General features: G+C 48.6%; 1 protein-coding gene and 1 pseudogene across 2 annotated transcripts in view; one reads left to right on the top strand and one right to left on the bottom strand.

Annotated features, from left to right (window-relative positions):
* The window catches only part of LOC144179753 (neuronal acetylcholine receptor subunit alpha-7-like), a 106448-nt pseudogene that overhangs the window by 61727 nt on the left and 17224 nt on the right, over positions 1-27497 (bottom strand). The gene's annotated exons all lie outside the window — the stretch shown is intronic.
* LOC144178657 (uncharacterized) lies at positions 1643-10810 on the top strand. Its single transcript, XM_077706663.1, has 2 exons — positions 1643-3035; positions 10019-10810. The coding sequence occupies exons 1-2, from the start codon at positions 2376-2378 to the stop codon at positions 10808-10810; spliced, it is 1452 nt and encodes a 483-aa protein (XP_077562789.1). The 5' UTR covers positions 1643-2375.

The following is a 27497-nucleotide window of genomic DNA, read 5'->3' as shown; positions in this document are numbered from 1 at the left end:
GTGCCTTGAAGGCGAAAGCTTTAGTGATTACCAAAGACTTGTGCAGTGCTACGTTGTGTTTGCGCTTCGCCAAACACATTTCTTCACTTTCATTTCTTGGTCTTTCGACGCTAATTACTCTGACAGGCAGGTTGGCCGCAATTCACGCGGCCGCTTCTACACAGTCAGAGCTCTCCTCCGCGTGCACATGTTCCACTCACGTGCCGTCACGTTAAAATGTCCCGCTGGCCTGCAACCACCAAGCTGATTATTGTTCTCCCTCCGGCAGGGTGTAGAGTTTGCGCAGCGGTAACGCACTTCTGCTGTGGACCTGAGTTCAAATTCGACAGGACACCAAAAGTGCTTTTTTTTTCACAGCTGTGGTGATTTCGGTGCCATTCGTGTTGACGACGACGAAGGTCACTTTTCGCGTTTGCCGAGACATCTAAGCCGTTCGCCTAACTAGCACTTGAGCGCGAAACCTTACCAGCGGAGCAGTGAGTGTCGCAGTTTTCAGAGAAAAGGCGGTGCGCGGCAGTGTTCCCCCTGGCGCCAATTTACTGGAGGACGAAGCCATCGTCATGGCAGACAAAATGGGCGTGCGTGCAATATTGATAAGCCGCGCCGGCACCATGTGCGGGTCTCAGCACTAAGGCAAAGAAATATACCTATTTCTCAAAATTCCAAATTCCCTAGAGAGTTAAGTCTGCTACGTGGATGCAAAAGTGTTGCATTTCCGAGGGCGAAATATTTTCGGGTAATGTTTCTACATGTATTACCTGCGGGGCTGCGACTGCGGTATCGTGTGGTGGCTCAGTGGCCAAGGCGTTGTGCTGCTGAGCCCAAGGACGCGGGTTCGATTCCCGGCCATGGCGGCCGCTTTTCTGATGGAGGCGCAAAGCGAAAACGCCCATGTGTTCAAGATTTCGGCGCGCGTTAAAGATTCCCAGGCGGTCAAAATTAATCCGGAGCTCTCCACTACGGCGCGCCTCATCGCTTGTGTAGCGTCGGTGTTTTAAACCCTACAATCAATCAATCAAACACTCGATCAACCAAACAGTAATGAATGTTAAAAATAATAATAATAATATAAATACATCGGCCAATCAATCAATCTACTGTGGTGTCCCGGGTAATTCCCGTGATCTAGCGCCAGGACTCCTCAAGGGGCACAGTAAACGTCCTGGAGCAAAAAACCTTTGTATGTCCGAAGGCCACTTAACCTAACCAAATAGGCCTAACCAGGGGTGTTATCAAGGAAAGCGGCAGTCGAACAGTGTTCTTTTTGTTAGCAGGCGAGCCACGCCGGCAACCCGCTGCGGCCACCACGACACAAGAGAACTCCACGCTCCTCAACGTGGCTCTGAAGCGCATGCCCCGGCGTTTCCTAGCAACGGAGGCGCGTGCTCCTCTGCTTTGTATACGATGTGCGCCGAATGACATTTTCATGTCAATATTTCAGATGACAACGAGGACGGAGCCTTTTTTAATAACAGGACATGTAACGCTCTCACCTGGAAAATTGTAGTGACATTTCATTTGGTAGTGTGGGCTACGCACAAGCGCCCTGGGCGCACCTAGTCCGCACCTTTTGCCAGTTTTGTTAAACTCGTGAGCGATGTTTTCCATTGCTTATTGCATTTTTCTGGCAGTTGGCGCGGTGCCTTCCCTTCATATAATAGTGTAGGGGCTAATGCCTTACCAGCTGTGAGGTGCCCTGAAGCAGCGTGAGTTACGGCCTCCCAGGCTGCGTGTTGCATATGGCATTGAACAGACGCACGCAAGGCTGGCGGGCTTCGAAGCGAGGACCACCGCCCGCCTATCACTTGACCAGCAGTTGTGAGCTCTGCGAGTTTTGTGAGCTTTGGTTTTTATTTTTATGATTTGGCCTCTAGATTGCGAAGTCATGATGTCTTCTCACCATGGTCTCGACAGCAGGCTCCCGACAACCAGACGGTGCAGCGGTTAGGTTTGGACACCGGCCCCGTGGACCAGAAACTTACGCCCATTGCTGTACATACACACTTGCCTGCAGCGTTTCCTAGTAAAATCGCACTGAGCGAGCGCACTTCCTTCGTGAAATTCCTCGAAGATATAGCTAGCACCGCCTGCCCTTCTTACTGCGTTCGCAGGGCGCCAACTTCAGTGTCGAGCCATGCACCTCGTTCTACGACTACTGCTGCTTCCAGCGCGCCGGGGTCGACCCCCGTGACATCGCGCTGAAAAGCCTGCTCAATGACGTGGTCTCGGAGACGCTCCACGGCACCCCCAGGGACGCGGCCGCCGAGGCGCTGCACGCTTTCTACAGCAGCTGTACCAGGACGGCCGTCGACACTGGATTCACGCCGACCGAGGCCGTCGGACACTTTGTACGCTCCCTCGGCGTGAGTGCGTCCATGCCCCCGCGCGACATGCTCACGCTCGTGGGACGCCTGCAGCTGCGTTACGGCCTCGCGGTTGCCGTGAATGTCTCCCTCGCCAGCGGGCCCGGCAAAGGGCAGACTTCGCTGCTTGTTTCCACCCTGGCCGTCAACCGCCCGAACGAGTACGACATTCAGCTGCTCCTCCAGGCGCTGAACCCTATCCTCAGAACGACGACAACTTTGGAGGATGTGCTTAGAGTGTACAAGTGCGTCGAGGGGAACTTGACGCGTTCGTTTTCGAGGGGCCTATGCGGAGATACGAGCAGGCTTCTGAGCGTCTTAGGCTTGAAGGAGCTGGACGTACCCTTGTTGTTAAGCCTCTGGAAGCCATTGCTGGTTTCTGCAGGCGCCATGCAGCCAGTGAGCGAGCTCACGGCGAACGTAAGCGTTGGCGCAAAGCGTGCCTTAGAAGAAGTGACTGCTTCGCAGAGTCCTTCTGCTGCGGTCGCTTACGTCGTGGTGAAGTCGATGGAGGGGCTGTACGAGATGGAGTTCGTCTTGAACAAATATCCGCCCGAGTCGCTAACCAACATGGAGTACTGTGAACGCCAAGTGGAGTCCCTTCGCGCCCTCTGGGCCGTGGCGACGTCGCACCGTCTCAGGTCTTTGCATCGAAACGCCCACCTCTCCCAGGTAAGTGTCCCGTCCGGCTATTTTAAAACTATATAATGTCGAGGCCTACTTATCGCTTCGCGCACTACCATAGTATGGGAAGATCTCACAGCCCACCTAAGCTGCTCGTATGGTGTATACCGGGTGTCGCAGCTACCATGCACCAAGATTTAAAAAAAATAGCAATGGCGTTACTCGAACAAAACCTAGCGCATAATGTTTCCAGTACAGTAAAGTAGCGGTCAGTAATTTTTTCGTTAATGAGATTTAGTTAATTGTAATTAACGATCTAACTCGAGAAGTACTGACCGAACGAATAAAGTGTCAATGAGACCCTTGTACATACCCACGAGAAGAATCTAACTGCGGCATTTTCGGCGACGAACTAATTGCGTACTCATTTATTCTGACTGATAAAGAAACCCCGCGAAATATGAAAAATACCACGTGACGGCGCTCCCGCGCGCCTCGTAATGCAGTGCCCTGAAACGGGCTGCCTCTGAGTTAGCCAGAAATAAAGAAAAGAAAAGAAGAAATCGCGACTGAGTTTGTGCGTTATCTGCCGCATGCGACCCGCAAATCTTGCTGCTCCTTCCATGCATATTCTTATCAAGGTGATGCGCTGTCTTTTCAGACGTGTGAAAGACAAAGCAGTTGTTTTCAATCATTTTATTTGTGGGCGCTGGTTTATGACGCGCGCGGGAGCGCCGTCACGTGTTTATCATATTTCGCGGGGTTTCTTTATCAGTCTGAATAAATGAGTTCGCAATTAGTTCGTCGCTGAAAATGCCGAAGTTAGATTCTTCTCGTGGGTATTTACAAAGGTCTCATTGACAATTAAAGGATTAGGGCAGTACTTATCGAGTCAGCTAATTACTTATAATTAATTAATCAATTACGTATTAATAATTAATTAATTATCCCAATAACGAAAAATTGCAGAGCGCTACTCCACTGTACTGGAAACATTATGCGCTAGGTTTCGTTCGAGTAAAGCCATTGATGTTTTTAAAGTCTTGGTGCACGATAGCTGGGACACCCTGTATATTTCTAACGCAGAATGTATCATGCGTGATGTTGGCGAACAAGAAAAGCTGTGACACTTTCAGTTAGCGAAATTTGAGGTTTTCGGCAGCGAAGTTACGTACATTAAACCTGGATGTAACGAACCTCTATGTAACGAATTCCTGGATTTAACGAAGTTTTTCAATTCCCCATTGCCACCGCCGTAGAAGCCCATTTGTTTGCGACCTCTATGTAACGAAGGCGCTGCGGCGGTTGACCGTGATGTAACGAACTCGCTGAGCTGATCAGTCATTGTTTTCCGCACTTTGACTGAAAAATCGTCCTTCGCCGGCCGTCGCCGCGCGCTACAGTACCCCAGCTAGCACCCGTTCAGCAATTTTGAGTGTAAAAACAGCATCAAGTTTGCGAAAACGTGCCCTTTCAGCATAAGTTTGGTCCTTGAGACGCGTTTGAAACGAAATACTCCCACATCCCCTCGCGGGAACCCCTGTGTAGATGCGACACATAGGGGGTTCCGTTGTTGTTTCCGTTAGGTTGATTCTCCCATCGCGTGAAACGTGCCGTGAACCCCCTGCCGCGGCTATGACGCAACGTGGCGCGGCTATGACGCAACACAATCCAACACAATCCACTTTAATCCAATCCAAATCCGATCCAAGCCAATCCAATCCAATTCAATCCAAGCCAAGCCAAGCCAATCGAATCCAATCCAATGCCCCTCGCGAGAGAGTGCTCGCTATCGGAGAGGAGAGGGGGTGAGTGGCGGAGAGCGCAGCTCGCGCGGCGAGGAGAATGGGGGAGGGGTGTGGACGGACAACGACAACGCCGTATGGAGGGACAAGGCGAGTGAATGAGATGCCGTCGCATCTAAAAGTGTCAAAAGGCAAACGTGATATTGAAGTTATGTTTGTGAGTGCGGGGTAAGTGACCTCGCTCCCCTGGAGCGCCGTGTAAGTGCCTTAGCTCGTGAGAAAGCAGCAGGCGCAAATGCCGCAGTTTTTCACTGTGTAATAAATCTGTGAAGCGTGAGTTCACTATCATTGACGTCTGGCATTCTCGTTCCATTCTAGTTCATTCACGCAAGCCTTAACTAAACCTGGATGTAACGAAAACCTGGATGTAACGGCAAACTGCAAACTTCTGTCAACTTCGTTACATCCAGGTTTAACTGTATACTGAGTTGCGTCCGTTTCAGTCGTGGCATATAGTTGCCCTTGCGAGGCCTCTGACAAATGACGTGGACAGAAATAGACAATCTTGGCAGTCTTGGCAGACAAATAGGCAATCTTGCTTGTGCTTCGTCACATCCGCGTCGCCCGGTTTCAGCCAACCAGAGCTCACTCGAAGTGGACACTTTGAAACGAACGTGAAATGGACAGAAATGAGAATTGCTCCCCTGGTCGGTGAAGTACACCGCAGTGTGGGGCTGCGGTTTAATAAAGTATACCTGGGGTTCTAGACTGCCCCAGTGGAAACACCGCAAATCACCCACGCAGCGCGTTTATATTACTTTACACGCTCGCACCTTCGTGTGGCTTTATAGCAGTTGAGGGCGGCGGGGCGGGGTGAAAGGCTTCCGCAGAAAATATTAAAATGTAAGAATAGCCAGGAGAGAAACATCGCGTGTATCTTTCACCGCGGCAAAAGATGATGCATCAGTAAAATATTCCACAACACGCTGCAAATCCTGAAAGCTGATTGTCGTATATAAACGGGTTATAAGGCACCCTCGTGGCTGCTCGGTGGTGGAGAGATTTCTGTAGTTGCCAATACTCGAGCATGCAATTTCACGGGTGTTTATGCTCCGGCCTCGTAGAAAATGACAGGAAAGATAAGTCAAATGGAAGGCAAACGTAGGAAAAATAAGTCAAACAGTTTCCCTGCTCATTACCAATCATTTGTCGACTTCTATAATTTATTGCTGTCCTTTTCAGCCATAAGCGATGCTCTGATCATATACTTCTTCTAACTTAAGTTTCATATTTCCTTCTTACTTATGTGCTCTGACTGTGGTTGTGACGGCCTCACCAATTGTGCTTCTCTATCTCTTAAACCAAGGTTTTATTCACGTGTTTCTAATCACCCTTGTGCGGGCAGGTTAACGCTACCGACATCTGTAAAGCCCTGTAATTCACGAGAGTACGGTCTCTCCATTTGATACTCCAGTACTATGTGTGAACTTGTCTCGGGATTATTTGCCACAGCACGTATGCGTACGTCTCGTTTTGTTAAGACTATTTGCTCGTACAGGTCCTTGTTCCCAGGAAATCAGCCTTGGCCTCAATAAGCGACGCACTCCATGTTGTGTTCCTTTTTTATTTCTTGCTTGCTGGATTGATATAATTCCCCCGAATTTCTTGTTTTCATCCTTTACAGCCACATGACCATGTCTGTGTTTCTTTCTGTGCTTTGATTGGCCCTAATAGGCCATTTATGTTTTCGATTTGTACATCATTCGTCTGGTTTATAGTACTCTCCGCCACCGAGTGTGAGCGCTTTTAAACGGAAAGTGAAATGGTTGCAAAAGTAACAGGAAAGTTGACCCTCATCTCAAACCCGCTAAATAGTTTCATTAGACGAAATACGTTTGCAGTGCCCGCTCTAGAGGCAGCACGATAGGCATACAAAAGAGCGCCGTGCTCCGCGCCACGTGGGCACAGGATGAACTGAGAGCAGGTAAAAACCGACCAAAAATGCGCCAGAATAGGACTTCCGGCACGCACATCCGCCTAACCGAGAGCAGGGAATTAAAAACCGACCAAAAATGCGTCAGAATAGGACTTCCGGCACGCACACCCGCCTATGCCTGGCTTTTCCTATAGTGTTTCTGCTGGAGGTTTACCGGTGAAGAAGTGCTACTCGGTTCCTTTGTTATTCAACGCTTTTATTTCATTCTTGAAAAGTATGCATGAACTTCAATAAGAATCGGTTCGAGCTCCTTAGCGTGATATTATCATGCCCTGACATTTTATAGCGTATACGGTGGTGAAAGCCGAAGTGGCCGCTCTGAAGGGCAGCATAGATAGGCTAAGTGGACTGAATTAGTAGGAGGTTCACCTAAGCTTTATTTATCTTACATCAACGACCATCAGCGTATCTTACGCAAGAGAGGAATGCAGATGAATATTAGTATACTTGGGCTTGACTCGTTTCTTTTATGCCGCAGCAAAAATAAAAAAAAAAGCATCTACCGAAGGAATATAAAAAAAAGCAACGACAATCTTAGTGGATATGTACCGCATTTGATAACCCAGCTGTCTGCGAAAAACAGTTTCAATCCTGATTGTATTTTCCTTCCGTCTGATAGGTCTCCAGCTTCTTGCAAAAGCTAAAACAGAGAGGTAAATAATTTGATCAAGTCAGGCATCTAGGAAGACGACTGTAGTTACCTTGAAGTATATGCATACCAGAGAAGACAATATTTGCCTGAGATTGCGTACTGGTGGGCCGGACCTTCAAACTGATGAACTGCCTATGGAAGCACCATTACATTAGGTCTTGACTTTCTGACACAGCTTTCTAATCACTCTCTCCAAATAGTCTTCGTTAGTGTTAGTCTCCAAATAGTGTTCTTTTTGCTACGTTCTTGCATAGGCCGACAAGAACACTTCTCGCTCTTGTAGACTGTGTATCAGCCAAATTTCAATGAGAGAAAATTCCGCAGGAAACAATTGTTGATAAATTACCCGCCGCGGTGGCTCAGTGGCTAAGGCATTGTGCTGCTGAGCACGAGGTCGCGGGTTCGATTCCCGGCCGCACCGGGCTCTTTTCTGATGGAGGCGATAAGCAAAAACGCCCGTGTGTTCAAGATTTCGGCGCACGTTAAAGATCCCCAGGTGGTCAAAATTAATCCGGAGCCCTCCACTACGGCGCGCCTCATCGCCTGCGTTGCGTCGGTGCGTTAAACCCTACAATCAATCAATCAATCAATCAATCAATCAATCAATCAATCAATCAATCAATCAATCAATCAATCAATCAATCAATCAATCAATCAATCAATCAATCAATCAATCAATCAATCAATCAATCAATCAATCAATCAATCAATCAATCAATCAATCAATCAATCAATCAATCAATCAATCAATCAATCAATCAATCAATCAATCAATCAATCAATCAATCAATCAATCAATCAATTGTTGATAAATTGTTGCCGGGCTGAAACAAGGGGAGCACGAAGCAGGCGTGCTGCGCTTGTCCTACTCGCTATAGATGTTCAACCCTAGCGGTAATGAGGGGAGGCCGACAGTTTATTCTCTCGAATTTCCTGCAGACGCTTGTCTTAGGTGACATAATCACTCTCTGAACTACCGCACTGGCCGGCTTGTCTGTTATAACGAGGAAAGACTGCTGGGTTGCGAAAGTATGTACTGCGCAATGCGCAAACGAAGAGACCTACCGACCAGAGCAACGAATGCCTCAATGATTGGGCACGACCATGCTACAAGAGCACAAGAACAGAAAAAATCCAAACCGGAGGACGCCCCTGAAGGGACAACCGGGACAAAGAGGCTGTGATTGCGCAACGTACAAAAAACGTGGCCTAGACGCGGCAGAGCGTAGAAGCCAACGAACAAAGGAAATTTGGCAGCCGGGTTCGTTCGTTCGTTTTTACATCTGCAGGGGACATAGGCCCTTTTTGAAACGTGTCTACCGCATACCAACGCTATATTCTCGTGCCGTAAATCGGTTATAAAACGTTGCGTTATGACAAGTCATGCTAGATGTTTACAATAGTTTAGGCTCATTTTTTTCAACCTCAGACGATGATGAAGGAGTGGGCAGTACGCAGCCTGGCTCAGGCTATGTCATGACCGCCATGTATGTACTACATACTGTAAATACGTCGATCGCATCTCTGTGTAAATAGATCACTTCACCATCAACCATGGATCGTCTCCTCTGTTCTGCCGACACGTAACAATACTATTTAAGTTCTCCGCTTGTGGCAATATTTAGACATTTTATAACTCAACCCGTTAGGCCAACAGTGCTGACCATCATTCCTTTGATGTTCTTGCTCGTCTAAATGAAATTATAGCTCTAGATACGTGAAATACTATAGATACGTGAAATACTAAGTTAGACAGTTACCAAATGAAATTATAGTCATGTGCAAACACAACTTGCGTGATAAATAGTGGATAAAAGCAGGAGAAGCTACCGACTGATTTTTTGCTGTGCTTTTCTCAGCCATCACGGAGGGTGGGAGGCCAATAAGAGGCCTCCAAGAGAAGGGGCTTGTCTACTTAATCGGAGAGAATGTTTTTTGCGAATGATATGCCATTTGGACTCGTCTATGACAAATTTCAGCGTGATATTTCAAATGAGCACGCGAGAAACTGTATAAACCAACACTAACTGTATTTTCTTGGAAATTCTTTCATATGATCTTTAAGGCACATGTACTGTGAACTTTCCCTGCACGTCGTTTCTTGTCGTCCGAATATCTAAGCGTTTTCTTAAAACGTGTTTTACCCGGGTATCTCTTTACCTCAAAAGAGATCGATCCCCCATCATCCTGCGCTGCCTCATACGTGATTTCAGCATGAACGCCTAATACCAATAGCAAGAATACTTTTGGTTCACAGGAAAGAATATCTTGAGTTCAGTTTGCTAAGAGTGATGCGGGAGCTTTCAGATACAAAATTATTCCCTCACAATGAAATAGCTGCTACTTTTCAACTGACGTAGGTAGTGCGCACAGTCATTGGCAAATCGATAATGGGGAGTGCGTTAAGGTAGGTGCACACTAGCGTCGAACTTTTAGTGCAGCCCTGCCGTCGGCCGTCAGCGGCGTCGCCCGCGCTGCGGGTGAAGGCTGCGGCGCGACGGCGCTGGCGGCCGTCGGCAGGGCGGCACGGCAAGTGTGACGCCAGTGCGCATGTAGCTTTACAGTTGAACTCTGCAAAATTTGCATTGCAGCGTTCAACTGTAACCGCGATTTCTCTCCGTATTTCCCTCCCTGTCAGGTCGTCAGCCTCGTGAAAGCCGTCATCGTGGACCAGGTCAGAAAGATTGTCCTCATCAACAGAGACGTGAACATTGTGAAAGACTCCCTGGAACGTCTGAGGTTGAGGCCTTTCTCCGACGTGATGGATGAGGCGCCTCTAAACACACCCCCGGTCATGACGCCGGTCTACTGGAACAACGCCCTCTCCGCGAGGGCTTACGCCCATCTGCTCGCCTCGCTACGAGGCGCCATCAGTCCGGGCACCTGGTGGACACTGGGAAACGGGCTCTACGACGTCGGTGCGATGGTAACCAACGAAACCCTGTACGTGTCGGGTGCGCTCTACTCCATGGTGCACGCCGGCAACGACACGGACGCCTTCGCCAGCGCAGCGCTCATCGGCGTTCACGTCGCCAACGCCATCTGGAAGGCGGTGTTCGCGCAGACCAACGTCAGTGACGAATGCCGCAGGCGTCTTCGCCGCTTCCAGACCTGCGCCAGCAACCGGCTGGGAACGAAGGCGACCGGACTAGAGTACGCGCTGCTCTCGATTCAATCGGCCGCCGATGCCGTTAAGAGCTCGTGGTGGAACTCTAGGGTGGTGTCGTGGCACGGTGTGGAGCTCTCCAGCGGTCAGATCTTCTATATGGTCTATTTTGTGAGCAACATCTGCTCGCGGCATCTGCGGGCGGGTTACAACGAAACGTTGCACCTGGGGCACTGGTTTATGAGGCGGGTACCAGATTTCGCTGCCGCCTACGGATGCAGGTTGCTCGCTCCTTTGGTGAACGACACGTGCGGTCTTCGCTGAAGACGCAGTTAATCCCGACGTGCGCCGCACAATATTCTGTGTTCTTAAAATAGTTTCGCACTAATGCTTTTTATTTTAAGCTTTATTCTCCATGATACGAAAGACAAAAAATATCATTCATACAATTATTCTGCCTCTAGGTAATTTAATTTCTCTGTACGAGGAGGGGTGCTCCGTACACAGGGATTTTGAAGGTGGGAAGGTCATGTTTTAAGCTGAGGGGGAAGTTGAGGGTCGATGGCCACTTTAGCGCATGGATAACCAGATATGTTGTGTGTGTGTGTGTGTGTGTGTGTTGGGGGGGGGGGTGCATAGGCGCCTGTGTGGCCGAGCGAGAATGTAATGATCATCAATATATGCGTGACATCTGACCCAAACAGCGGAATTCAAATAAGAACCTGTTACAATGCCTGTTTTATGTTAGCAATACATATAGCTCTCTCAAAATGCACAAAAATCAACGCGCTATTGCTTATCGGAGATATAAACAATGAGGTGCAGTAAACTAGTAACCTAGAACCGTAGTAAATGCCACGTAAGAATGTTATTCTCAAACTTCCAACTTCGAAGAGAACTCGAAGCAGGCGGTGGTTCTATGTGCAGCCAGAGCAGTAAAAGTAGCCGTAATGCTTCGTACCCGCATGTTTTTCCTTTACACGACTGCAGCTTATAGCCACTTCAAAGAAAACAAAAGGGCGAGACAATGTTAATTTAAATTAAAGGTTTGTCCCCGATATTCGACTCACTCCGGGCATTAGTTGTACGCATTCCGGGGTGTAATGGTGTATGCGTTTAACTAAAGTACCGGAGCGGGAAATGGTTTTTGGGAACTCTGGAGACTTGGAGGGAAATGATTTAGTAGGTGTGATGGAATTTTCTTTCCAAGGACCAGGTACTCAAATAGAAAAGGGGGATGAGCGACGATGCCTGATTGCGTCTCCACTAGGGTAGAGTCAGAAGCCTCTGGAACCGGTGGTAATTACTGGCCCAACGCGTTGGTGATGCGATTAATGTAGGGCTCAGAAAGTGCAATGCAGGGTTGAAATTCCCAATTACGGAATGAGTTTCACGAAAGAATACGATGACGATGATGATGGCGTTGACTTCATTTCACCCTCTTTCCTGCATTCTAGTTATGTTGAGAGAGAGAGAGAGAGAGAGAAATAATAAAACTTTTATTGAAGCCCAGTCCGACTCCATGTGTGGAGGCAGACCAGTGGGGAGACTCCTTAGTCTAGGAGTCCTTGGCTCTGGCTGGCAGTCCGGGCCCGTCTCACCAGGTTAAGCTGGGAGCCGGGTTCAGAGCTGGACAGCTGCGCCGCCCCCTGTGAAGGGGAGGAGTGGGGATTGGGAGGGAGGTCGGGTGTGTGGGAGCATTCTTAGACTATGTGATAAAGAGTACCCTTTCGGGGCAAAACTTGCAATGTGGTGCGTGAGAGGTGGGGAAGATCAAATGCCAAAGTGTATTGTGAAGGAAGGACCGGGTTTGAAGTTGACGGAGAGTGATTTCATCAGCTTTTGTTAGAGACTGGTGAGGTTGCGGGAAGGTGCGACGAAAGAGCTTGTAGTGTGTGAGAATGTCATTGTAGGTGAGTAGGGGGTGGGCATCCAGGGTGGGAGGAGGGGGGTCGGGGGCAATGGCCCGGTGTACCCCTTCTCGGGCCGCGTCGTGCTCCGCTTCATTGCCGGCCAACCCACAATGGCCAGGGGTTCATAAAATGTGGCACTCCTCAGGGAGGTAAGTGGAGTGTTCAATAATGCGTAGGGCAGTGCGAGGAAGTAGACCTTTTTGAAGATGTCGACAGGCTTCCAGCGAGTCCGTGATTACTGTCACGTAGTCGCGACGAGTGGAGGTAAGGCAAGGCGCAATGGCTATTTCTTCAGCTTCAGTTTGTGTTGAGGCTCGCGTACGTTTTTGGCTATCTACAGTCGCGACGGCGTAAGTCGATCGGTTGGGGTAGGGGGATGCATCGACGTAAAGCGTATCCAGAAGATGCTGGTAGTGGGTGCGGATGTAGTTGGTTAGCGTGGTACGACGACCGTCATGGAGACCTGGGTGCATGTTTCGGGGTAGCGGGGCGACTTTAATGCGAGCGCGCAGTAGCGGAGGGAGGCGTGTCAGGTGGTGAGGCTGAGTCGGGGTCGGATAGCCCAGCCGAGCTAAAGTTCTATAGTGGTCGTAAGCTTGAGGCGTTGAAATTGCGAAGTTCGTTGAGCTTCACAAAGCTCTGTCCAAGTGCATTTCCAAGCGCAAGAACAAATCAGTAGAGGTGTGAGTGGGGAGGCTGAGTGCAGTTTTGTACGCTTGTCTAATTAAGTGTTCAGTTTCTTATGTTCTGCTGGTTTGAGGGACAGGTAAGGAACTCCGTATGTGAGGCGACTGATGAGGAAAGCTTGAACCAGACGGGCAGTTTCAGCTTTTTTGAGACCAGTACGTTGTTGGGTAATCGCTTAACTAGTTGGGACAATTGAGTAACTGTGCGTTGAAGTCCCAAGATGGTGTGCGAGCCTGAGAAGGCTCGAGGGATTGTTGGTCCGAGTACCCTGGGATGGGTTACAACAGGAACTGGGCGAGTCTGTATAGTAAGAACCGGGTTCGGCGTCGGCGCCGTGTGTCGTTCCCGAGTTCTCTGCTGAAAGGTTAACAGTGCGGATTTTTCCGGGGAGCAGGTAAGGCCACATTTAGAGAGATTTAGTTATGTTAGTTATGTCGATGGCTTGTTCGAGTGATTCTTGTTCGCCCATAGAACCTGAGTTTGTCCATATGGTGAGATCGACTACAAATAGGGCATGGTGGAGGGATGGGACGGTGTCCAATAGCGGAGGCAGATCTTTGAGAGTTATGTTAAATAGTAAAGGAGAAATGACGGAACCTTGTGGTGTTCCTCGGGGGAGCGCTAGGAAGGAGGGTGTGCGTAAGTGGGCGATCCCCACTGTAGCGGTGCGGTTGGTAAAGAAGGCTCTCACATAGTTGTATAGTCGTGTCCCAACATGGAGAGTGGCCAGGCTGTTTAGTAAGGCGTCGTGGGAAACGTTATCGAACGCGCTCTTGATGTCGAGAGCGAGGGTACAGGGCTTGTGATGCTTCGGAAGGTTGAAAATAATTTCAAATCACCGAAATTGCTGTTGCTTATTTGCCGCGAAGTGATTACGGTGAGCGCACTAAATTAGGCCGGGGCAGGAATTCGCTCCTGGAAACAGAGACCTCCTCTTCTATAATTACAGCTTTCGAATGGAATCATTACTTGTCCCATCGTCTTGTAAGCGTCAGATGCGCCTACAGCGCGGGTGAGACGGGAGAAGAGAGAAAACAAGGAAACTATCCCGTCCGACACCGCCTCAGGAGGACTGCGAGTTGATTCGAACGAAACAAGGTCGTTAAAGACAACAGGGAGCGGTGCGGTATCCTAAAGACAACACGGCCGGCCTCCGGATGGCGCAGGGTGCTTTTCCAGCCTACGGAAGAACCGCAGGCGCCTCCGTTACACCATTGAAACAGTTTAAAAAGTAATGGAGTGTCTAGTGTGCCGTCCGACGACATTCGAACGTTTATTGCTATGGCTGCGACGAAAGAGAGCGTCTGCCGTTGTGGTGTAGAAGTTGCGTTTTAGTCTGCTGATATCAAGGGTGGTGGTCCAATTCTGCTTCTTGCCTCATTTATTTTTTCATCTTTAGTTTAATATATAATTTCTATGGCTTGGGTTGGTTAGTTGGGTTAGGTTTTCATGTTTTATACGATTACTTTGTTCTTTGGGTTACGTTAGGTTAGGTTAAGTTACGTTAGGAAGAGCGAGGTAGTGCCAGGCCGCCATTTTTTACGAAACGCTGGTGAACGTCGCTTTGGTGGTGTGCTTATAGTAGCTTCAGATGGTACTCAATACACAGACAAAAAAATAAACTATAGACGAGTAGTGAAAATGACGGCAGTTGCAGGTACGGCTTCGTCTTGGTTTCTTTTTTCTTCTCAAATGCACCGAAAAGGTAGCAGCAACTAATGCGGTGACAAAAAAAGTTTCTGGACGCTAACTGCTAGCTGCAGCATACATGCCGGACAGTTAGGCGGCACTGGCCGAAGGCTCCCGAAAGCGCACAAATATATCCGCATGTATTCGTGCATAGTGTATTTGTGCAAGTATATCCGTACAGTGCCAGAGAGCAGGACGGAGTTCATGAGGCCCTGGGGTACTACCTGGACGCCTCGGGACTCCTCCCGGCCTTCCGCTTTCTCCCCACCCAGTTAAACTGAGCTGTGGCCGTGGTTTTTTCTTTTTGTGTGTGTCATGTGTTTTCTTTTTTTCTTAGTGTTCCTAGCGTTTAGACTTGTATATGTTGTACATATATGTCCTTATTAGTCCAGTATATAAGTATATATGTATCCTCCCTTTCTCTCTCTCTCTCCTCCCTTTCCTGTCTGTCACTGTTCCCCATTCCCCACACCAGCAGGCATTCCGGTGTCCACCCTTAGGTGAGACAAACTACGCGTGCTGGTGGTCTTTCCTTTCCATTTTGACGATAGATAGATAGATAGATAGATAGATAGATAGATAGATAGATAGATAGATAGATAGATAGATAGATAGATAGATAGATAGATAGATAGATAGATAGATAGATAGATAGATAGATAGATAGATAGATAGATAGATTGATAGATTGATTGATAGATTGATTGATAGATTGATAGATTGATAGATTGATTGATAGATTGATAGATTGATAGATAGATTGATAGATTGATAGATAGATTGATAGATTGATAGATTGATAGATTGATAGATTGATAGATTGATAGATAGATAGATAGATAGATAGATAGATAGATAGATAGATAGATAGATAGATAGATAGATAGATAGATAGATAGATAGATAGATAGATAGATAGATAGATTGATAGATTGATAGATTGATTGATTGATTCATTCATTCATTCATTCATTCGCATGGAACCTAGCTTATTTCGGGAAGCGCGTTTGGTTTATTACAAACTTTATAGTGCCGAAGCACTATTAGCCGGTTTGATGGGAGATCCGTGGAAGAGAGGGATATCCCTAAGAGAGAGAGAGAGAGAGAGAGAGAGAGAGAGAGAGAGAGAGAGAGAGAGAGAGAGAGAGAGAGAGAGAGATAGAGAGAGAGAGAGGGAAACGTTTTAATGAGCTCGAAAGTGAGAGTTGAACCCTAACCGAGAATCCATGTGTTGCCCTGGTTCTGTTCACTAGTGTCACTACGAGAATCTGGTCCTCCAGGCTACAGCTCGTCAACAGTGTCTCCCACAGCTCAGGAAAGGAACGGCTGGAGAGGGGTGGTAGCTAGGGCTTGATTGTGCGCTCATTCCAGGAGTATATGTCGTAGGGTGTCTAATTTTTGGCAAAATTTGCATTGAGAAGTGTAGTGCATGAGAAAAAAAAACAAATGTATTTTACTGAGATCCGTGAAAGCCTGTCCTTAAATCGAGCCTCATAAAGACTCCTTCGTACACCCCTCCCTGTATTTTTAAGTGACGCTTTCTATGCTTCAGTGGTGGCGTCCATAGTTACACCAAAACGCACCGCAGGAAAGCCAACTTACACACGCACCCCAAGAAAAAAAAAAAAAAAAAAAACGCTTCCTGTGGCCGGAATCGAACCTCGGTCCCTCACGTTAAGAAGACGACGTCTACCCGATTTCGTCATTCCGACACGGTCGAAGTAGCTTAAACGTTGAACTTTTAACCCAGCTTGCACGGGAGAAGGCTTCGTGTTTTAACCATCTTTATCTTAAGAAAATGGCTTTGATTTTGTATTGTCATGCCAAGCATAGAGAGGAGGCGATGCGGGCATGTCTCGTCCCAACGTTAGGCCTAGCGTCACGCTTTGGGCTCAACTCCGTCAACTGGTACCCAAAGCTCGACTTGCAATAAGTATGACCAGAGTCTTGTAATGCTTTTGAAGGACTCTGGTCCTACATCGCTTGGTATACGTCGCAATGCTCAACTTGAAGCTCACCTTACGTTTATCCTAAACTAATGACATTCGGCCTAACGTCACGCTATGAAGCGTAATGAAATGAAATGGTGTTAATTGAAAAAAAAAACACTGTGCTCATTTAGGACGGAACGGCTGATGTCGTAAGACCCCAAAGCAAAGCCTGAGTCACCGTATACCCGTTAGTTGCTGTTATTCCAGTAAAGGGACTAGCAAATACCCGCCGAAGGTAGGGAGCACTGGTCAAAGCTTTAAAAGCTTGGTGCACGAAGCAATGAATGAATGAATCACTCAGGTACGGGCTTACAGCGAGAGTGGTAGGACGGTCTACCGCAAGAAACTCGACCGTACTCTAAATCGTTTATGCGTACTCTGGAGCCTACTACACTTTCACACGCACAAATTTGCACGTATGCCCTTAGTGCAGTATTGGACGACGCTTTAAAAGCAGAAATGTATGCTGCTTTCTTACGACATTATGTGGTTGACGCAGCCAAGCCATCTGTCATTTTTTTTTTGTTCGCGGGATTGCGAGGTGTGGAGCTTGCAAACTACTCGGAACGAAAACCAACCCTAAAATGATGGAGCGGTAAAAAATGTCCCCTGTTTTCAATATGAGCGCCCCTGACTCCGGATATGCTGCATTGAAACACAAGGCGCGAGTATATGTATACGAGCGAATGGCCGCTACATCGCGTGTGTTCCTTTCTCTTTTGTCTCTGAACTAAGAGCGGGCTCCGGGAAAGAGGTGGGAGGGGGATGCTGTCCGCTATGAAAAAGCGATCTGCGGACGCTCGCGTCTCCTTTGGGCGATCCATCTTTGACCAAAGGGAAACAAAACCCGGCGCTGTACAGCGGCCGCCGCGTCTCTGTCGCCCCGAAAAGAAGAGAGTAATAAGAGGTGGCAGCGTTGCCATCGTGCCGTGTCTTCCGAGCCTCGCTTCGGCGAGCTGAGTCCAGCGTGAATGTGTTGTGTACACAAGGAGCTACCAAGCTTGCGCCAAGAAAAAACGTGGCGGGGATGCTGAGACAGCGCGCACCGTTTATTATCTTCTTGTGCCATCGCGGTCGAAAAACAGCGGAAGCGGGGTGGCCTGCCTACGTACGATACGCTCGTTGGGTTTGTAGCGGCTCCAGGGTTCTCCGCGCCTCCAGTTATCGGAGATGTGTCGTTTGCTTGAAAAATAAAGAAGGAAAACATTCGCACCGGAACTGCTCCAGGCACTCGCTTCCGTTAGTTTCAATCGTAGAGCACTAGAGATGCGTTGTTCCGGTGTTGAGGGTTTTCGAACGCGTTTCCTCTTTCATAGGAGGAGTTCGGCGAGCACCTGTTTTTGATACCAGCATCTTGAGGAGTTGGAGTGGCGTCAGGATTGCCTGAGGTCTATTGGACGAAGACGCTGTTTGATCACTCTCTCGAACGAAGGAGGAAATGACTTATACCACGGCACACGCAAAAAATAAGCTTCTGTCGACCGCCTGCAGGTATTCTGTCGTAATTCTCGAAGAAAACATCGCGCAGCTTTCGCGATCAGAAATACCCACGTTTTTGAAAGACGGAGTTTAATCTTGAACAGTTGGGTACTTTGTTCATTGGTAAATATAACACTTCGCTCAGGTTATAGAAAAATATGTGTGCAATAAACGCGCTTACATGACATTTATAAATTGCGAAAAACCGTTAGATATATAGACAGCGCTGTATACTGGAGTCATTGAAAGACCAGGGAACAGAGAAAACTCGCACTAGGCTTATGGATTGCATGCATACGAGGGGTGCTCGGGAAAATGCTTCACAAGAGGAGTGAAAAGTATCCGATCAGGAAGGGAGTGATGGAAGGAGATATCGCTCCAAAATTGTTTACGTCTTGTCTGGAAGTGGTATTCAGAAGCTTGAGTAGTAGTAGTCCGGGATGTGAATGTATGCAGGGGGACTGGAAGGGAGTGCATGGACACGACCCACTTGAGATTTGCGGACGACACTACCTTGTTCAGAGAATCAAAAGAACAGCAAAAAAATGCGTTAAGAGCGGCACTCAGACAGTTTCGTAATAGGATTGAAAATCAATATGAAGAAATCGAAGGTAATGTGAGAAAAAAATGAAGAAAGCTCACACTGACGCGTAAGCATTGAAGGTAGCGTAGCTGTACGCAACCTTCACGACCATCACGACGGTTTAAGTCCACGATTGTAGCCGATTTGCTGGGTTTAAGTCCACGATTGTAGCCGATTTGCTTCTTGTTCGCTGCCGCAACTACTTTTACACCGTCATTTTTGCTACAAGTGGGAGCTTCCTTCATTTTTTTGGAAGTGATAATCATTGGACATACCCTTGGAAAGGCGTACGATATGACGTGTTTTTCTTGTTCCGAGCCAGTGTTGCCACGATTACGGCGAACACGAGTTTTTTTGGCCACTCTTGGCCAATCTCCCTATGTGGGTGTGCTTGGATTGACAAATGTGCGCCGGGGACTCTGGGTGGTCGTCGCGAGGTGCGCACACACGAGCGCTCGGCATTTTTTTGTTTTTAACTGCCAGGCGGTCACCGCAATCTTGGCCAATCTTTCTAAGTGGGTATGCTTGGCCTGACAAGCGTACGCAGGGGACGCTGGGCGGTCGTCGCGAGCCCCGCACAGAGGAGCGCTCGGCATTTCCTTGGTATTTCTAGCTGCGGACACGCAAAATAACGATTTGCTAAACAGCTTCGTTGTCAAAAGGCACGCGGGAATCCCCACAGGTAATGGAATGATTGAAGGATTGGGTGAATATACCTACAGTGAAATCTCGCTAATTCGATCTTAAATAATTCGAATTTATGGGCAATACGAACTGTACCATTTAGTCCCGCCAAGTCTGCGTAGAAGCCTATCCATTGAAAAGCCCGTTAATTCGAACGCGAGGGGGGCCTGCGCCACGGATAATTCGAACTACGCGCCACGGCACGGGCAGCCTTGGGCATGACGCCCGTCCAGAGAAACGGCCCCGTTGCCTACACCCGAGGCTGCGTAGCCTCCAGAAAGGAGAGGAAAACAGAGAGAGAGAGAAGCTAAATTGGGTGAAAGCAATCTCAAACCCCCTCCCTAGCGGACGTTCTGGAAGGAGTTTTTTTTTTCGGGCTACGTAGAAGTGGACACGGGTTCAGGGTGTGGGGCGTGCTGACAGATGGCATCATTTCAGGTCAGAAGCGTAGAACCTGTCGCTGGCAGTTACTGCGAGGAGGTGGCGGACGAAGCGCCAGTGCGGCCATGGCTCAGAAGCAGTGACCGGATTGAATGCTACCCGTCTCTTCTTCAGTTCTGGAGTACGCGAATAGGAGGCCTTCCTCAACATCCATTGTTGAGATAAAAAAGTTCCAGCTTTTGCCTTCAAGCATAAAAGGAAGGTTTCAATCGCGGCCTTGTTAACACAAAGGTGTTTTATTCCCGGATACACCAAGATTTCGCTGACGTCATATCCGTCATGGAAGTGACGCCACAACAAGCGACCTGTAAAGGGTGCACTCCTGCACACAGGGTCTTCTTGCGGGGAAGCAACCTTTAGTACTAAAGAGTGCGTTATACTTAGGGTTGTTCGTTTTCGGGTTTTATATTTTAACCCGAAAGTGTCTTATTCCGGTATTCACCAAGATTCACTGACGTCATATCTGTCACGGAAATGACGCCAGTACACCTTCGCCAAAGCGACCCGTCAGCAGGACGTCTCTCTCCAAGCCCACCCATAAGACAGCCGGCGACTAGAAAATCATGCCTAGCTTCGGGTTTCGCTGCACATTTCACTTTCGTGTTTAACGGATTCCTATGACAGAGAAATAAACCAAGGTTTTTTCAATAATTGAACCGCTGACGTGCTATACTGCGCCACAATTGCACTGTACTGCTGTTGTGCTTCACTTTCGTTATCGTCCTCTCCGAGTTCGAATTAACGAGCTTTTGCTGTATATATATCGTTCACAGGCTGTTAGTGGTGATATTAAATGTGAGATAGAAATGTGGGTATAATTTGGATGGACTGGGGAGTATTCGGCAAGCAGGCTTCAATAATGACAGTTGGCGGCCTCTGCCACAGAAAATAAAGGTGTACAATTAATTCGTACTGCTGTTGATGACCTATGGGGCAGACATTGGGCGCCTTACTAATCGCTTTGAAGGAAAACTAAGGTCAATTCAACTAACTATGGTACGTAGAATGATAGGAGTATCTTAGGGACAGGAAACAAGCGTCTTGTTAGGGACAGGAAACAAGCGTCTTCGAAACAAACTCTCATTTGGAAGACATCCTAGCTCAAATTAAGAGGAAAATAAGGGGAAATAAGAGATCTGCGGTAAGCCAAACAAGTGCTGTAGACTTCACAGTCTTGAAGTTCGACAGTGCGTTTTTCTTTGTTCAGCTGTGATTTCTGTGAGCGTGACGCTCTACACAGTATATGTAGCGTTCAATTATTTCCGTATCAGTGTTTATTCTCAGAGGAACTTTCTGTAATAACTTCGAAACTGTTTGGTTAACGCAGCTCTTGTGCTCTTAGGGCGAATTAAAACGTACCGCTGGTTAGTGCATGTAGCGAAACGCAATGAAATGTAATGCAATGTAGCGTAACGTAACGTAACGTCATGTAATATAATAATTGAAATGTAGTACATTGTTTGACACAACAGTGAAAGAATCAGTGGTGGTGATTGCAAGCCATTTGGGTTCTGTGCATGAGATCATCGTTTATGAAATTTTAGTGCCTGTTACGCATGGGCCCGCCGGCGGGCTTTCTTTCAGCACCCCTCGGCTGTGCGGCGAAGCCACTACGTGCGCCTTTTACGCAAGCCCCACCGTGTCAGTGACTCATGTTTTCACGTCTCGACAAAGCCCGGGTCAGACGCTTCGCTTTCGGCGCGTTTCAAACTTCGACGGTTGCCGGCCCGGCGAGACACGTCCCAACGCGCTTCAAGGACACAGAGGCCCCGCGATCACAGCGGAGTCCTCCTCTCTCCCCCTTTCTGACTCAACGTGCGCCGATGCTACCGACTGCTCACGAACTCTGGAAAGAGCGTTGTGTGTGTATGTGACGTTCGTGGCGTGTGCACATTCTAGAGGGAACGCTGTTTTGACCGTTGCGCTTTTGGGTATAAATACGAGCCGCCCAAGCGCTGTAGATCATTCCTGTTTGAGCAGTGAATCAATGCTGTCACTCTGCTCGAGTCCTGTACTGTAACCTCTCTTGTCGGGGCATTGTTCTTTGGCTTCGGCTCACCTCTCGCTATGAAGTAAACAGTTACGTTAGCCTACGGCTTCTGGACTTCTTCACGGCTGCAACAGAGGCTGGCCGCTCGCTTTACACCACGCTACCACACGTATGTCGGAGGCGACGGAGCTCGTCTGGGGTCGGCCTCCCCGGTCGCAACATGCCTGATAAGAAAGACTGGCATTAACTTAAAAAAAAATCTTGTGGCAACCGTGGGCGGTGATTAGACTAGCATCATTTCATCACTAAAAATAATAAAGAAAGCAAATAGGCACTCAAATTTTACATCATTTATTGTTTAGCTTCGCATAGTATTGCACGGAGTAATATTGCATTCTATTGTAATAAATTACGTGGTATAATATACTTTATATTGTATTAGAATGCACCGTTTTGCAATAGTCTTCTGATGTCGTATACACCGCGTTGAATCGTATTGTATTACGCCTAGTTCAATGCACTGTGCTGTACTGTTTTGTATTACCTTCCAGATTAAGATCGCCGTCCACAAGGAGAAGAGCTCAGCGCGTTGGAACCGGTGCGTTCTGCTCATAGAGAGAGAAAGATGAAAGAGGCTAAGGAAATAAAAACACCGGCGCGTCTAGTTTAGCGATCCGCGTTCTCGCAGCCGGTCATATGCGGGAAAAGTCTGCAAACGAGATCTAACTCGTCCGAAACGTGCAGCCAGCCGTAGATCACCAGGCTGCAGGGAGGATTCACAGCAGCGCAAATGTTGTGCCTGCTAGCTCTAGGTCAGATTTGGCGGCGTCCCTGGAGTCGTTAATGTTCATTTTAACCGGGCCGCCGACAGGTTTAAAGATTGCAGGGCTAGAACGAACACAAAGGAAGGGCAGAACTGAATGCGAAAACGTACACTACTAAGCCTCGCCAGACGACGCCGGCTGCCCTTTTATCGTGCCGAAATTTCCAGCGCACTGTGCGCGCGACTGTCTGCACAAGCAGCCTAATTTAGTCGCGTTAAAACTTCATCAGGTCTAGCGGCAGATGGCAAGTTAGGCCTACGGCAGGGCGCGGGCAACGGGAGTCTGAGCTGAACAAGCTCTGGCGGCAGACTAAGCGCTCTCGGAAATGGGAGCAACAATAGTTCATCTCCCTGGCCGCGAAAAAAGAAATAGCCAAGGCTAGCCACTGGTAGCCAGAAACAAGGTTGCGTTGCTTTGTTAACAGCTTCGGCAGCGGCACGGGTGCTGTGAATGTAAACGCACGCAATGGATGCGGCCAGGTGCCGGTGAGCGGCTATGAAGTACAACGCGCGTAGGCTGAAGGGCCGAGTAAAATTAAGCCTGCGGGCTCGTGGAGGATGGCTAATGGCTCGTTGAAAATTTGTGATCCACGGGTACGGTGCGAAGGTCGTTAGCGGGGGTGTGTTTCTGTTTCTTCCCCAGTCCAAGTATAGAGCGATAAATAGTAGCCCGGTCGGGCGGTGGGGGAAGGAAATTTGATCGCCCGAAACTCGACGTCAGGGGATTGAGATTCGCTTGGCGCCTGCGCGGAGGACGGGCTGGCGGACGTCGCCGAGGGTGCACGGACGGGATTGAGGCGCCGTCGCCCGAGTGAATCATTATTATGCTTTACAACGCCGCCGTGGTAATTTAGGAGGGCCCCTGGAGTAGCTCGCAAAGTAATTTAGACTGCGGCCGTGTACAATAGCCGCTCAAATGCCGAAAAGAAGTGATCGAGGAAGCCGAAGCGGGAATATAAAGACATACAGAGCGAACAGTAAAAGTAACTACGAGGAGAGGAAGCAATTTTAGGCCTTTCGTCATCCTATCCCCACTACAGGAATCCTGTTCCAGTCGACTAATGACGGTTGTTATGCTATTGAAGGCAACAAATAGTTGACCAGGAAAGCAAACGAGTTTCTTGTCGCATTTTAACACATGGTCGTTATTTCTCATGGCCGGCGTAAGCAGGCGCCCATCTGCCATCCGCAAAAAAAGTCCACAAAAGACCTGTTCGGACAGCGCACGACCTCTCCTACCGAACTGACGTTGGCGCACCAAAATGACGTCACTGAGTAAAATAACGAACCTTTGCAGGCGTGGTAATTGACCCTGCAGGGACGCGCGAAGTCCCCGGTACAGAGTCACTAATAAAATGCAGCTGAACCTAGACGATAAATTCATCGCCAAATTACAGAGTATTGCCACGGCCGCTCGATGGAAACTAGTTTCCATCGAGCGGCCGTGGTATTGCAATCACTATTGGCGAATGGGCACCCTATCTAAACAGTAGTGTACAGCCAATAAAGATGTCTTCCATGCCGAATCCGGCTAACCCCATGGCTCTAGAACATCTCAGAGCAATAGAGAGTTTTAGAATAACGTACGCAGCCGTACGCAAACAGTTAGCGAACGCTATTTTTTTTGCGTCGTTCCCACTGCGCATGCGCCGTACGTTAAGCTGCTTCTGCGTTTAGCGGACGGAAGAATAGCGGACGCTATTTCAGCAAAATAGCGTGCGTACGTGAGGCCGCTTGCGTTTCCAACAAGGCGGCAAGTAGTGCGACAACCATCCACGGTTCCACTCTTCTGTTGACAGTAATTTGCTTCCGATGGCCCAAGTTCTTTGCTCCTGTGTTCATATATACGTCCAGTGGTTAGCACGTCGCCCTCGCGCAGCTCTGTATCGTCCTAACAACGCTGACTGTCCGAACGAACCTTGCAGCCAAGCCAGCGACCGAAGCTGTGTGTGTGTGTGTGTGTGTGTATTGTGGACGCGTTCGCTTCGCGATGAAATGCGACGTTGTGGTTCTGCGGTTGGATAGTGCTTCCCATGCTCTGGATTATCTTTCTTGAGCGACGTACGACTGAACCTCGCATCGGGTATGTGCAGACGCTATACTAAAACTCCCTAATATCTCTTACGTTCTGCGTTGGCAAAGTTATCGAGCACGTTATGATGTGGGCCGACACCACGTGGAATACGGAGTTTGAGGTTCCTGATGTATGAACAAAAGGATGGCAAGAGGAGAAATAAAACATAAAGAAAAGGAGCGAGCGTCCCTCAAAGCTCCATCGCGCGTGCCTCAGAAATAAAGCACAAATAAAAGCTGCGGGCCTCTAGCTTCAACCTGGCGCTGTGCATGTGGTTGGGTGACACCTCACGGGCGATTCACTAGATGGCGCAAGCAGGCCTAAGGAGCGTAGCTTACATCAACCGGATGTACGGAAACGCACCGTATGATCGAACTAGTGCTGCTGTCAGCGCTATGAAATCTCCATCGTTTGAAGTTCAATCGCTCGCACGCTTTCGCATTCTCATATCATAACATACTACTTAGAGGTATCAGCAACTTTTAACACGAAATTGTTTTATGCCGGGATGCACCAAGACCCGACTGGCGTCATATCCGCCACGTAAATGACATCGCCAGAAAAACGCGGCTGCGCCAGGATTCGAGCCGGGTGCTCCGTCGCCGCAACGGGAGGTGCCAAGCGCTTTACCGACTCCGCTACGAGCTGAAGCGCAGACCGCAGTATGAATGCGCCGTATATCTTTCCTATAATCTCCTGTATTTCGATGGTGCTGCCTTCTAAGAGAGGTGAAACGAAGTAATGCATCACGATGCTAATGAGCGCCGACAGTTGAAAGCGACGCGCCAGCAGGTTGGCGCTCGCCAAGCACACCTACAAAACAGCACCGCAAAACATGCTCTTTCGCTGCAGCGGACCGTGAGTTCACCGAACGATTAGCTGGCAACCCGTTCGGTTTCGTTCGCATGGTTTGCGAGCGCGTGTGGTTTCATTCGGGTTTACGCAGTGCTCCGGCGCGTGCAGTCCAGTGTCTAATGTTGATGAGCCTGACGGTGCCATACCGACGAAACATAATTAGCGATGTGCAAGTTCATACCGATGCAGAATAAACATTCAACTGATCCTGTGAAGGCCCATCTCCCTTTCGTGTTTTACCGATTCCTATGAAAAAAGGGATCAACCACATTTTTTCCCCTTAATCGTCTGGATAAAGTGGTTCTGGGGTTCTTTCTGCCAATCTACAGATGAAATCTGCGTTCGTTGAGAGCGGAACCAGCGCGCTGCTCCGTACAATAAAGCTCGCCGTTAATGAGCGCAGTGAATGCGACCACGGACGCTCGGAGAGTTTACTGCAACAGCGCTTCGAATCAACACTCTCTCAAGCGCGAGGCCGCGGCGAACGGCCAAACGAACGCTTGAAGCGGGGACAAGAGGGAGGCAGAGTACGACCAATGAGGAGAAGGGACGATGTACGCCGCTTGGTGCGGGACCCCGACGAGGTAAGTAACGGCGCCGTTGCGCCGCCGGCCCGATCGACACAATGTCCACGACGAGGCTCCCCGCGGATTGCGCGAAGAAGCGATGGAGCTAACTAAACAGGCAGGCGGGCAAGACGCTCACGCGTAGCGCACGGACGAACTTGATAACCGCAATTAACGCAGCCTGGCACCACCGCGTTCTGCACACACCGGGATGGAGAGAGGCGTATTTATTCGATGGGCATGGAATCCGGCGGACATAAATTTCGGGCTCCGTGTGGTTACACTCGGAAGCGTCCTTTCTTAGTTCCGTGCAAGGCGTGGACGGCTGGGAACCCACGGAACTCATGTGACAAGGCGGTGTGTGTGTAGGCAGCCAAAGTTGGATAACAACACGCCATATTCGAGTGCGCACTTATTTCTGTGAATGGCTCGCTTCATTTTGCAGACCTATGGGAACAATAGAATGAAGAGGGAAATTGGACATACGATTGAACAGATTGATAGAACGGAACAGAGGGATATTGGGACTAGAAGTTAAGATGCGCCAGCAAAAAATAAAAGAAAAAGGTACGATTAACATGCTGAAGTAGCTTCTATACGAGTAGCGTCGGCGCGTTAAACCTCATAATAAATCAATTAATCAGCAGTTTCTATACAAGACCATGCGACTGTGGCACAGCTGTAAAATTTCCACATAAAAAGTGTGGCATCCGCAGCCGTTATATGGCTCGTCAGGTTCACAATGGCACCCACAATGGCACCCACCTCTACGAGCTGTTATAGCCTGCACGGAAGGATGAATAACCGGACGATGCTTTCCCTGTTGGCTTTTACATCGTAAAAACAAATAATAACGCTAGATCTATGCCCCTTTAATGCGACACATGATTCATTGGTGTATTAACAATGTATAAAATTTTGGCGTTTTTCTTGAAAGCTGCACATTTGCTCTAAGCGCTTTGAAATGGAGGCCGGCGAGTTATCTATAACCTTTTGATGTAGATATTAGGTGCGCCCAGGTAAACTGCCTGGGGGATTTTTTTCCCCCTGAAAAGCTTAGAAATACCGCAGGGCTTTTTATGATGCCAGAATACGGGAGCATCACTTTTGTGCTGTGAAAGCATATGCGTGGGTGGGTATGCTACACCGCTAGCAACGGAAATTGCTGATTAGACCCGTGACGGCCGCGCTCATCGCAACTGGCCAGGTCCCCTGAGCGGGTATGTGAGAATTTGG

The sequence above is a fragment of the Haemaphysalis longicornis genome, unplaced genomic scaffold, assembly GCF_048455015.1.
Source record: "Haemaphysalis longicornis isolate Haplotype H1 unplaced genomic scaffold, Haemaphysalis longicornis Haplotype H1 scaffold_4, whole genome shotgun sequence".
NCBI lineage: Eukaryota > Metazoa > Arthropoda > Arachnida > Ixodida > Ixodidae > Haemaphysalis > Haemaphysalis longicornis.
Note: the sequence above shows the minus strand (reverse complement) of the source record. Positions and strands in the feature narration are given on the sequence as shown.